Source organism: Microcaecilia unicolor, chromosome 12 (genome assembly GCF_901765095.1).
Source record: "Microcaecilia unicolor chromosome 12, aMicUni1.1, whole genome shotgun sequence".
Classification (NCBI taxonomy): domain Eukaryota; kingdom Metazoa; phylum Chordata; class Amphibia; order Gymnophiona; family Siphonopidae; genus Microcaecilia; species Microcaecilia unicolor.
Window position 1 is genome coordinate 82,049,392 of NC_044042.1, and position 13,687 is coordinate 82,063,078.

A 13,687-nucleotide genomic window follows, 5' to 3' on the forward strand; every position below is an offset into this window, starting at 1 on the left:
CAAACTTGCCGGCTTGTGCAGCATACAGATGTACACAGAGGATGTATAGTAGTAGATTAGTAATTTGTTATAAATCGTAATCAGTGTGACATTTGGAGGCGCTGGTTATAGGGACACCCTAGCATGTGCAGTATCTTGTTCTCCTGGTAAAGGGCCACTAAAACAGACATCATGTTATGAGAATCAGGTGCTCAACATTCAGAGTTTCTATTTACTTATTTACAACATTTATATCTCACATTAAACATGATTTAGGTTAAAACCTGGGAGAAGTAAAATCTTTTTTTTTCCCTGTGCCTAGATCAAAAGAGATAGATGGTTTTTGGTGGGAATTTGCTCCTTTTGTTTTGTGGATGGATGGATTATGCATTTGTGCTAATTATAATGATGTTGCAGATTATGGTGCTGATTGTGCTAATTATTCTGATTCTGATGATTTTGCTGCTGCAAATTCTGTTTATGATGATTAGGGTTACCTTATTAATATACACATTGACCTCATGAATATTCATATTGCTATCATGAATATTAATATTTATATTAATATTGTGCCATATTTGTGTTACGAGCTGCTGTTGGGCTGGAAAATGTTTCGCCATCTGGCAACACTAGTTTCGTATAAGAGAGTGAAATCAGCTCGGAGTCGTTTTTCTCTTCCTCCATCTGCTGGCAAGGAAAGGTTTGGCATTGATGAAAAGGCATTCATTTTTGAAACATGACTAGAGTGCTAAGGGGGGCCACTCCAGGAGACTGACAGCAAGCAGATTTAAAAACAAATTTAAGTACTCCACTTTTCTATTCTTATTATCATTTGACTACATTCCTTATGCAAAGCAAGTCTAAAAGACTTGCTTTGCATAAGGAAAGGGGGCAGCAGGTAAAAGTAACCCCAACCCTGTCGGCTAAATCTAGAGCTAATTAGGGCAAACCCAAATTGTTTAGTATAATACAGCCCTTAGTTCATCTACACCGTGCACTGCATGAACTTATTACCAGCATATAGTCAGTACAGAACAACACAGGAAAGCTAATTTCACTCACAGTATGATTTATTCCAGCAGACACTCTTTCCCACATGCTAACCCTTAACTGGTCCCTATACCGTAGGGTTTAGAAAAACGCTCCATATCGCAGTGCAAAGGGCTCATTGGTTGCTACGGCCGTCAATCGAGGCAAGCCGCTTTCTGATTGAAGCAAGGCCGTGCTCTCTGGCAAAGCGCTTCTAGCATGCGAGCGCGCGACGAACGTAAAGAAACGGAAAGCTCACTCAGCGCAAAGCCGGGTGAGTTTTGGGTTTTGGTGTTGGCTGGGTTTTTATTTTTATTTTCTTCTGTGATTAGTCACAGACCCCGCCCCTTTGTTTTCATCTTACTACTGTTTGTTTGGGGGGGGGGAGGCGTGGCAGGAAGAAGAATCTTCAATGCACAGAACGCCGCCGGATGTAAGCAGATGTTCTATCTAAGAGTTTTTTTTAACACTAGGTGGCGCAATCGCGTGCTGGGCTGATGTGTAGCGCGGGGAGAGGGTAAGGTGGTTGCAGCGGCCTGACTGACTGCAGCGGGCGAGGCGGCGCCTGCGCAGAGCGGGGGAGGAGCGTCGCGCTGTCCTCTCTTGTTGCCCTCGGTAGCTGCTGCGGCTGTGGTAGCTCGGCGGAGGTTGACAAGGTATCGGGGAGTCGCTGGTGCAGCAGAAAAATGGCTGACAGGTTCTCTCGGTTCAACGAGGACCGGGACTTCCAGGTAAAACAGGAAAAGGCCGCGGGTCTGGCGAATGGCCTGTGTTTATTTCCCTTTTTTCTGAGGAGGCGTTGTGAGGTGAGGGAGGCGCGCCCAGGCCGCGGGTCTCCATTACGTCCCTTCATTTCCTTCTCTCTTGGGGCTCTGGCCTGCGGCTTCTTGCTTACCTCGGCGGTGTATAATTCGGCGGGGGCCCTTACGTCATCCCCAGCCCTGGGCCAGTGGAGATACGTTCCCTTGTTAAACGTTGTGACTAGTGGAATATAAATACTTTATGTAATCGCAAAAATACAGGGTACACAATAATATTGTGCAGCTTGCATTGGTATATACAATATATAGAAATAACAGTAGCTAAAAAAAATGTGTAGGGCTGCATCAGATGGCACGCAAGGAGCAGCTCCCTCGCCCCATACATAGTCGCTTTCTCCCACCCACCTTATACAATAAAGTACATAGTCTCTCTTTTTAATAACAGAGGGTAACCCCCACCACTCAAGGATTATGGAGAGGGAAAAATCAATGCTGTTCAAGCCCAATAGGGGACAGGACAGAAAAAGCTCTATAACTGGGAGTGCGTTGAACTACCTTTAATGATGGCCACATATAGCAGGGTTATTAGGTCAGTAACCAGCATCCTGAAATATATTATTACCGGTATCAGGGTCATTTTCTTTTGTTGCCTTAAATACTAGGGTCAAGGTCTTAAATGTACCTTAAAGTTGTTGATAGGAAATTAATGCAAAGCAAGCTCCACCCTGAACACAGCCCTGGCACCCATATTTTGTATCACCTAAAAGATGCTGTAGGAGGCCCTTTACAGTAGGCCCACTGTGAACCCATCAGGGTATGTATCATAGTCTTAAATTACTTTAGAATTAGGCTTACTTTTCTGAAGTATGCTGTGGAAACTGTAAAGCTGTTTATAGCTGTTCTGCATTCTGTTTTAGATTCTTAAATTTGTAATTTTTCAATTCATTGTCATATCTTTTAATTTTTTAATTTTTTTTAGGGCTGCATTTCAATTTAAAATTTGTAATTACTATTTATTTTCCCACTGCACCTCTGTGTGACGCTGGGTAACGGAGGGTTAAGTGACGTGCCCATAGTCACATGGAGCAGCAATGGGGAAAAAAATTAACATACCTTTAATCAAGTGACAAATCTTGATTAACATTTTAATTGAAATGCAGCCCTGTTTAGAACTAAAATGTTCTTAGGTAAAGAGAGATATTTCAACAGATCATAGTCATCTGCAGTTCTAGATTGGACATTGCATAAAGCTTCTTCTCTTTGGTTGGTCTGATTTCACAGAGGGCAGATCAGGAATAGGATTGTTGGGAAATGTTTTGCCGTTGCTGGGTGTCACTTTCCCCCAAAATATTAACATGCAGAAGATTCATATTTGCCTTAAAGATTTAATGTAAAGAGAACCTTTTTTTTTTTGGATGAAGGTAGGGAATGTTTCCTTTTCGACTGCTCAGTCTTTTTGAAAACGCACACAGGACATTTCCTTTCTCTTGATCTTTATTGAATATTTATACTTGACATAATGCTGTTGTGGAAATAGTCAAAGGGAGCTTAAATGAAAGGGGCCTGCTAGAAAAGTGCTTGTCCCAAACCTCAAGATAAAGTAAGACACGTGACTTACCTGGGGACAAAAATTAGGTTGGCTAATGCTGTTCTAGGAAGTTAGGTCACAAGTACACATCCTACAAATAATATATTCACACCAACAACAAAAAAAGGATTCCTAACTCTACAGAATCCATAGTGACGATTATGTAGCCCTAAAGAGTCAAGATTAACTGTGTGTGTTTCTGGGCTTGATATGCAATTTTCATTTTCGCTGGGGAAAGGTAATGTAGTGTTAATGCATATTCTAGGGATTATGGAGCCAGTGTTTCAGTTGACATCCTCCTGTCGTGTACACTAGCCGTAAATCAGTCTTATGGAAAATAGGCAAAGGGGCTTTAAAACAGTATTATCATTCCTTTATTTGCCGTCTTTCCTGTGTCCTTTTGTCTTTTGATACCACAAAGAATCGTGCTTAGTTGCCTTTGTTTTTGTGTGTGTTGGGGGGGGGGGGGGGGGGAGATAAATTGCCTTGCTGTACCATAGTATGAATGTCAGTGTATCAAATAATATTGATTTGACCAGCTTCTGAAAACAGATGCCGCTGCAGCTTAATGATTTATAATTTAATATCACTAGAGTAGCTTTTCTGACAGGTTAGTGGATAAAATGGTTCTCAGTCTTAGCAGGACAGAGTCGCTAAACAATGCAATATGTTTGCCAAAGGTAAGCCACTAAGGAACCTTTTTACTAAAGCTTAGCATTGTCCAGTTTTGGGGTTTGTTTGGTTTTTTTTTTTTTTTGTCTATTTAGAGCAGGGGTGTCCAACCTTGGACCTCGCCAGGTCAGGTTTTCAGGATTTCTCCAATGAATATATATCTATTTTCAAATGAGTATCAAACTTTTTATCTAGTTACACTGATGTAATTTCTATCTTAAGTAACTATTCCACAAGTTTTTTCCAATGTATCAAACACTTTTATTCTTACTCCACTTTATTATTTTTTTATACAAATTTAAAACACTACAAACTGCCTCAACAATCACTCACTATGCCTTTCATACTCAATCAATCAAATGGACTAATCTCCCAGATGTATTCTTTTGTTTTATACATCATCATCCCATAATTACCAGATTGCCATTTCTTCTATTGTTTTCCCAACATCACAGCATATTTTAGTGTCTTATTCATAATGTCATTTCATGCTTTTATTCAACTGCATTACGTATAAGATCTCCTACAACGAAAAAAGTTCAAATTCTGCTACAATGATCACAGTCCTGCTTTGTATTCATAGGTGATGATAAACTTATCTGGCATAAACATAAAAGAATCCTGCTCAGAAGGAATGGATCCTCAGAAGCTTAGCGGAGATTGGGTGGCAGAGCCGGTGGGGGGAGGCGGGGCTAGTGCTGGGCAGACTTCTACGGTCTGTGCCCTGAAAATGGCAGATACAAATCAGTCAGGTATACACATAAAGTAGCACATATGAATTTATCTTGTTGGGCAGACTGGATGGACCGTACAGGTCTTTCTCTGCCGTCATCTACTATGTTACAATGTTTGAGTTTCCACATTGCGGAGAACATTTTCTTTATGGTGGATTTCGCTTGGGTCTCTAGTGATAGGTTACGGTTGATTATTACTCCGAGAATTTTCAGGCTGTCTGAGATAGGGAGGGTGTATCCTGGGATGTTAATGTTTGTGGGTTTGTATGTATTGTGTTGGGATGATATGATGAGACAGTGAGGCATATTTTCAAAGCACTTTGGGAGGCTAAGTTCCATAGGTTTCTATGGAACTTTGGGAGGCTAAGTGCTTTGAAAATGAGCCTCAGTGTGTTTTTTCTGTATTGAGTTTGAGTTGGAATTCATTTGCCCATGAATTCATGATGTTTAAGCTGAGGTTGATTTCGTTGGTGATTGCTAGGTCATGTTTGTAGGGGATGTATAATGTAACATCATCAGCATAGATAAATGGGTTAAGGCCTTGGGTGGATAAGGTCTTGGCTAGTGGGGTCATCATGAGGTTGAATAGGATTGGTGATAGTGGTGATCCTTGTGGTATTCCGCATTCTGGTTTCCATGGTGACAATGTTTGTTTTTTGATTTCACTTGATATGCTCTTGTGGTTAGAAAAAACCCTTGATCCAATTGAGAGTATTCCCACTGCTTCCGAAATATTCTAGGATTCTTAGCAGTATATTATGGTTAACCATGTCGAACGCACTTGACATGTCAAATTGGAGGAGGAGAATGCTCTTGCCTACTGCTATTTCCTGCTTGAACCTGGTTAGGAGAGTGAGTAGTACTGTTTCAGTGCTGTGTAGGGGTCGAAACCCTGATTGTGACTCGTGTAATCTATCGAATTTGTTTATATAGTCATTGAGTTGTTTGGTCACCAGTCCTTCCATTAGTTTGACTATTAATGGGATAGATGCTACTGAGCGGTAGTTGGTAATGTCGTTTGTCTTTTTTCTTGGTGTCTTTTGGTATTGAGGTGAGCAGGATGTTGCCTTTATCTTCAGGGTATTTACCCTGTTGGAGCATGAAGTTTAAGTTGGAAGTGAGATCTGTTATGAAACGATGAGGGGCGGATTGTAGTAGGTAGCTGGGGCAGGTGTCCAGTTGACAGTGGCTGTTGGAGTATTTTTTGATCGCCTGAGTAACTGTGTAGGTGCTGAGGAGGGCGAAGTTTGACCATATTTGGTCAGCAGGGTATTTGCCAGGGGTTGGGTCTACACCATTTATGAAGTTTTCTATCTCCGTGTTGTTCTGAGGTAGAGTTTTGCGTAGGTTTGTAATTTTTTCATTGAAATATTTAGCAAGGTTTTCAGCAGATGGGATATCAGTATTGGTAGAGGTGACTGGCGTGGTGTCTAGTAGTTTGTTCACGAGGTTATGTATTTTCTTTGTGTTTTTGTAGTCCGGCCCAATTTTAGTTTTATAGTACGATCTTTTGGTCTGTCTTATTGCATATTTGTATTTTCTTTGTTGTTGTTTCCATGTGCTGAGTGTGTGTTCGTCTTTTATTTTTTTTCCATGCGCGTTCCAGTTTCCTGGATTGTGTTTTTAGTTTTTTCAGTTCTTCCTTGAACCATGGTATTGAGTTGTGTCTGCGTGAGGTTCTTGTTTGTAATGGTGCTATTTCGTCTAGTATGTGTCTTCATCTTTTGTCCCATTCTGAGAGGTAAGATATGGATTCCGTTTGTGCTGTCCAGTCATCTTTGTAAATCTGTTGCCAGAAGGTAGTCGGGTCTATCTGGCCTCTCGTGGTGTGAATTGTGTGTTCTCATGTGTGGAGAGGGGCCCCTTTTTCGTCATTTTAGGGATAAATTTTGTTTATAATGGTCGATCCATGGTGTTTCTGCCCATCCAGTTTGTGTTATGGTTAAGTTCTGATCAGTGGATAGTTTGTATGAGATGAGGTCTAGTGTATGACCCTTCATGTGGGTTGTTTGCATGTGTGGCCATGTAAGGTCACATAACTGAAGGAAGTCCTTGCATTCTCGTGCGTTGGTTGAGCTTGGGTCTTCAAGGTGAAGGTTAATGTCTCCTAGTACTAGTGTATTGGAGTTGGATACACATATATTTGAAACAAAGTCCATAAAGTCCGTTTGGCTTTCGTTCCAGTTACATGGTGGTCTATAGAATAGAACGCAATTTAGATGGTCTATCAGGGTTTTATGGTGAATTCTGATTGAGGCTCTTTCGAGGTGGGTAGTTATAGATTCTGCGGTGGTTTCAATTGTGAGGTGAGATCGGTATATAAGCGCTATGCTCCCTCCTCTTTTTTTATTTTCTGGTCCAGTGGGTGATTTTATAACCTGGGGGACATAGGTTTAAGATGATAGGGTCTTTCTGATCATGGATCCAGGTTTCAGTGATGAAAAGTAGATCAAGTTTCTCTGCGGTGATCCAGTCTGTTGTTATTGTTTTGTTTACTACGGATCTGGCGTTGACGCATCCTATTTGAATTTTCTAGTATGGGTCTTCTACTTTCGGCGTTATATGGACTTTTGTTAATTGTTGTTTTTTTGGTTTGTGTGGTTTTATTTTGACCTTTCTTTTCTTGTTGTTGAGGTTGTAAGTTTATTGGTTCTCTTCCTTTATTTTGGTCTCTGTCGATTTGATGTGATGTGGTATGTTTGGTCATTTTTCTGTTAGATAGTTTGGGTATGTTGCTGAATTCTGTGAGTGGGGTGGTCATTGTTAGGTGGATCAAGGGTAAGTAGTTTGCTAGGATCAATTTGGCGATGTTCAATAATTTTGATAGAGGTCTGTTGTTGTATTCAGTGTTGAAGATTATTCTCCTGGACCCTCGTATTTACGTAGCAATTTTTACCTCTTTGAAGGTTGCGAGGTTTCCCGTCATGCGACGATAATGTTATGTCATAGGGCGTGTTTTAGCAGGATCTAGTGTTCTCTCTTGTCCGTTGTGAGCAATGATATGGAAGTCCATTGTAGGCAGGGAAGTGGAAGTGAGCTGGTCTAATCCGTTGTGAGTAAGGGAGCCAATTGGTTAATCTGTTTCCTGTTCCCCAGAAATCCCTCCACCTTCCCTTGAGATAATTTTGGGAGGGGCTGTCCACATGTTAATATGTAACGCTGTTTGAGGAAAGGTGATTAAAGTCACCAGAAACAAAAAATGTTTTAATGAATTATGTTACAGCAAGCAATTTGTAATACAACAGACCATTCTTTTATATGGAAAAAATAGAAAAGTTACAGAAGTTCAGACATGTAACTTTTTCAGGCTGCTTATCATGATATGAAAAATGGCTGCTACTAACATTTTGGATCAGCTATGTGAGGTGTTGGTGGCTGCACAGTGCCCTATATTAGGGATGGTGGAGGGTACTGCCTAGAGATTGACATGGGGACGAAGTTTGTCTCATCCCCACCCCATCCACGCAAACTCTGCCCCTGCATGTTTTGCGGTTTTATATATTATGTAGGGCCTTTTGTAGGCCTGTAACCAGTGGTGTGCTGGTAAATGTTTAACAGGCTCTCTCCCCTGTGCACCTCTGCGCCCCCCGCCAAATTGCAGAGCTGGCTATAGCCGGGTAGAGAGCCTGGGGGGGGGGGGGGGGGAGGCGGCAATGCATTACTCTGTCCAGGATAAAAAAGAATTAAATGCTCCCAGGTTCCAATCTAATTCATGTTTAATGTGGGATAAAATGCCACAAATAAGTAAATAAATATAAACTTTTAATGTTGAGAACCTGATTCTTATAACATGATGTCTGTTTTAGAAGCCCTTTACCAGGAAAAAAAAAAAGCTCTGCAGTTTACCCAAAATGACACAAACCAAATTAACATACAGACCAGGAATTAGGAGAACAGACAGTCTTGCCAACTCTGAAAAACAATGTGATCAAAATCTCAGAACCTAACAAACAGATCCCTATTCAGACACTTGGCCTTGCAGTAATACATGCAGAACAGAGATAGCCCCTATTCAAATTCTTCAAAAATTAACCAGAAATCCTAAGAAGAAAGAATCACTTTGCTATACACTGCAAAATATGATAGCAGATGTAAATGTAAATTCTTAAAGTGGACGTATTCCAAACACTAAAATGAAAATAATTTTTTCTACCTTTGTTGACTTTGTTTTTCTGATCATGCTGGCCCAGTATCTGATTCTGCTGCTCTCTATCTGTTCCCTTGACTCAGTTTCCAGGACTTCCTTTCCATTTATTTCTTTTCTCTCCTCCTTTTCTTCTTCATTTCTGGTCCTCCGCAGACTTGACTGTGCAGTGGATCCAGCTTCTTCCTATTTTCTCCATCCATGTGCTGTTTTTCTCCTCTCTTCCTTTTCCCTTATCTCATCTCCTTCCTCTCTCTTCCCTCCATGTCCAGCACTTCTTCTCTTTCCCTTCCCTGTCCTCCATCCATATCCAGCATTTCTCCTTTCTCCCCTCCATTCATGTTCATCTCACTTCCTCTCTCTTCCCTCCCCGCCATCCATATCCAGTGTTTATTCTCTCTCCCTTCCCCTCCATCCATGTGCATCTCCTTCCTGTCTTCCCTCCCCGCCATCCATGTCCTGAAACTCTCCTCTCTCCCCTCCATCCATCCATGTCCTTAATCTCTCCTCTCTCCCCTGCCCTCCCCTCCATCCATCCATGTCCTGAATCTCTCCTCTCTCCCCTGCCCTCCCCTCCATCCATCCATGTCCAGCAACCCTCCTCTCTCCCCTGCCCTCCCCTCCCTCCATCCATCCATGTCCAGCAACCCTCGTTTTGCTCCTGCCGCCCTGGGGGGTTTAAATCTTTGATTTACCTCCGTTGCAAGGAAAGCCCGCCTCTAGCCTTCCTTTCATTTCCTGTCAGTGTCCCGCCCTCGCGGAAAGAGGTAATGACATCAGAAGAAGGCGGGACACTGACGGGAACGAAGGGAAGACTAGAGACGGGCTTTCACTGCGGCTTCTGCGATGGAGGTAAATCAAAGATTTAAACCCCCCAGAGCTGTGGGAGGTGAGGTAAGCATGGCTTGTGGCTCCCTCCTGTCATGCTTACCTCACCGCCAGGTTGTGCCGCCCCTAGGAGCCAGCTCGCCTGCCAGAACAACCGGCTCGCAAGAGCTTTAAAAATTTAACAACTGGCTCTTGCGAGCCGGCTCCAGCACACCACTGCTTATAACCAATGAAAAACATTAAAGATGTATGTTTTTAAATTTTAATCAAAATACTGTTATGATTTCAATCTGTGGATGAATAATAAATCAGCAATCTCCGGATTTTGTCTAGTTCTCCTTTCTTCCACAATCTTTCCCTCAGAAAATGTTCTCTCAGAAAACATGCTGGTAGCAGGAATGCACAAGATCCCCCTATGCAGTTTTACTAGTTCTGGTCTGCACTTTTGCTTATTTTTTTTTTTTTCAAAATGATAAAATGTCATTGTCAGCATCACTTGAACATAACTATCCAATTTAACGCCCGTCAGAGGAGACATTGCTCCATAAAAGTGCCTCAGAAAACTAACATCCATTTTCATTCTTTGGAGGGGGCCACTAGACTACCAGGGCAACCAACCCTTTTATGCCGCCTCAGACTTGATGGTAAATTTTCTTACATTGCGCTCACCTGCTAATGTGTGTGCTAAGCTCTCATTTACCACATGCTTCTGCCCACAGTAGCTTTCTGCATCAACACAACCATAGGCACAAAATTAGAAAGAAAAAGCCCTAAAAGTATAAATGTCAGATGACAAGTGCAAAGTGATGCATGTGGGAAAGAGGAACCTGAACTATAGCTATGTAATGCAAGGTTCCACGTTAGGAGTCACTGACCAAGAAAGGGATCTCGACATCGTCGTTGATACGTTGAAACCCTCTGCTCAATGTACTGTGGCGGCTAGAAAGCAAATAGAATGTTAGGTATTATTAGGAAAGGAATGGAAAACAAAAGTGAGGACATTATAATGCCTTTGTATTGGTCCATGGTGCGACCACACCTAGAATATTGTGTTCAATTCTGGTTGCCGCATCTCAAAAAAGATATAGTGGAATTTAGGAAAGGTACAGAAAAAGGCGACGAAAATAATAAAGGGATGGGACGACTACCCTATGAGGAAAGGCTGAAGCGGCTAGGGCTCTTCAGCTTGGAGAAAAGACGGCTGAGGGGAGATATAATAGAGGTCAGTAAAATAATGAGTGGAGTGGAACGGGTAGATGTGAATCGTTTGTTTACTCTCTCCAAAAATACTAGGACTAGGGGGCATGAATGAAGTTACAAAGCAGTAAATTTGATACGAATCAGAGAAAATTTTTCTTCACTCAGTGTGTAATTAAACTCTGGAATTTGTTGCCAGAAAATGTGGTAAAGGCGGTTAGCTTAGTGGGGTTTAAAAAAATGTTGGGACGGCTTCCTAAAGGAAAAGTCCATAGACCATTATCAAATTGACTTGGGGAAAATCCACTTCTTATTTCTGGGATAAGCAGCATAAAATGTATTGAACTTTTTCCAGATCTTGCCAGGTATTTGTGACCTGGACTGGCCAATGTTGGACACAGTATGCTGGGCTTGATGGACCTTTGGTCTGCCCCAGTGTGGCAATACTTATGTACTTATTTCAGACAGCCACCGGTAAACCAACATTCTATTGTCTTTTCTTTGTTCAGTACCAGCTTTTGATCTACCAGCCATTTCTGGACTGCATCCAGGCAGTCTTCAAGAGGTTGAATGGATAGGGAGAATGAGTTAGTAGGGAGGAACAGAAGAACATCGCCCGCGTAGAAGTAATACCACAAGACTGAATATCTGTATTTGGAGATTGTTTGAGTACTGGTGCACGGATCATCAGCTCTCCCTAAGTTAACCCAATTGTCTTCCATCCTGGTTGTCTTTTGAAGAGGTTTGGACAAAGATTTGTTCCTCAACTCCATGAAGGGCCAGTTGGTGGCTCTTTCTGGTTTTCGAGGGCTGATTCAGGGTACCTCCATGGTGGCCTATCCAGATGTAGCTTGATTCTTGGGAGGGATTAAGCACTTTTGCTCCACCCCTCTCTGGGTGGCCCAAATGAGACAATTTGGTTTTCAGTGCCCTGGGAGTCCACCTTTTGAACCATTAAAGCGGGCCTCCCTGAAGAATCTCACTCCGAAGATGGTGTTCCTTGTTGCTGTTTGTTCAGCAAGAAGAGTCCCAGAGCTTCAGGTGATCTCCTGTGGCGATCCATTTATCTCCTTTTCAGAGAACAATGAATCCATTCGAATAGTTCCTTCCTTTCTTTCCAAGCTGGTCTTTTCCTGCCATCTCAACCAGGCAGCAGTTTTCCCTGCCTTTCTGAATAGCAGGGATTCTGAGAACTATAGTAGAGGAGTGTGGTAGCCGTGTTAGTCCACTCTTAAGGTTATCAATAGAAATCAAACAAAATAAAACATGGAAAAGAAAATAAGATACCTTTTTTATTGGACATAACTTAATACATTTCTTGATTAACTTTCGAAGGTCGCCCTTCTTCCTCAGATCGGAAATAAGCAAATGTGCTAGCTGACAGTGTATATAAGTGAAAACATTCAAGCATTACTTTGACAGTCTGACAGGGTGGGAGGATGGGGGTGGGTAGGAGGTATGCATGGAGACATCAAAGCATATCATTGATATTCTAACAGGATGGGTGTGGATAGGTGAGGAGAGGGTGATCAACAGAGACATACAGCTTTATGGTTTATAATGGGCTAGGAACCCCAGATCTTTGTTAAGTCCTTTCTGTTGGGTGTTAAAATATTCAATTATTCTGACTTCAAAGGTCTTACGTTCTTGTATGGTTTTAAAGTTACCTTTCAGGATTCTCACTGTGAAGTCACTGGTACAGAGTCCTGGTCCTGTAAAATGTTGGTCAATGCACATCCCGATACTGCCAGCTCACAGGCAGTATCTGCGATTCCGTCTGTGGACACGGCACTTTCAGTATTGTGTACTGCCCTTTGGGCTTGCCTCTGCTCCCCGGGTGTTCACCAAATGCCTGGCAGTAGTCGGCATCTCTACACAAGCTGGGAGTGCATGTCTTCCCTTATCTCGACGATTGGCTGGTGAAGAGCACTTCTGAGGCAGGAGCTCAGCAGTCCATGCAGATGACTATTCAACTCCTGGAGCTACTCGGGTTTGTTATAAATTACCCAAAGTCCCATCTCCTTCAACAACTAGAATTCATAGGAGCTCTGCTGGACTCAGACAGCTCAGGCCTACCTCCTACCTCCCCGAAGTAAGGGCAGACAATCTTCTGGCCCTCGTTTCTTTGGTCAGAGTGTCTCAACATATCACAGCCCGGCAGATGTTGAGATTGCTGGGCCATATGGCCTCCACAGTTCGTGTGACTCCCATGGCCCGCCTTCACATGAGATCAGCTCAATGGATCCTAGCTTCCCAGTGGTATCAAGCTGCGGGGGATCTAGAGGATGTTATCCAGCTGTCCACAGTGTTTCTCAATTCCCTCCATTGGTGGACAATTCGATCCAGTTTGACCGTGGGACGTCTCTTTCAAATTCCTCAGCCACAAAAGGTGCTGACGACGAATGCGTCTCTTCTGGGGTGGGGAGCTCGTGTCGATGGGCTCCACACTCAAGGAGTTTGGTCCCTCCAGGAAACCGGTCTACCGATCAACGTCCTGGAGTTGAGAGCGGTCTGGAACGCTCTAAAGGCTTTCAGAGATGCAGTCCAATCAAATTATTCAAATTCAGACAGACAATCAGGTTGCCATGTACTACATCAACAAGCAGGGGGGCACTGGATCTCACCCCCTGTGTCAGGATGCCGTTCAGATGTGGCTTTGGGCTCGCCGGCACAGCATGTTTCTCCAAGCCACCTATCTGGCCAGCATAAACAACAGTCTGGCCAACAGGTTGAGCAGGATAGTGCAACCTCACGA

General features: G+C 42.7%; 1 protein-coding gene across 1 annotated transcript in view; it reads left to right on the top strand.

Moving 5' to 3' along the window:
• Positions 1-1,612: 1,612 nt before the first annotated feature.
• GPATCH8 (G-patch domain containing 8) overlaps positions 1,613-13,687 on the top strand; it is a 196,392-nt gene continuing 184,317 nt past the window's right edge. The window contains exon 1 of the mRNA XM_030220366.1: positions 1,613-1,739. Within this exon, the coding sequence (XP_030076226.1) occupies positions 1,695-1,739 (45 nt within the window). The 5' untranslated portion in view covers positions 1,613-1,694. The remainder of the gene's footprint in view (positions 1,740-13,687) is intronic.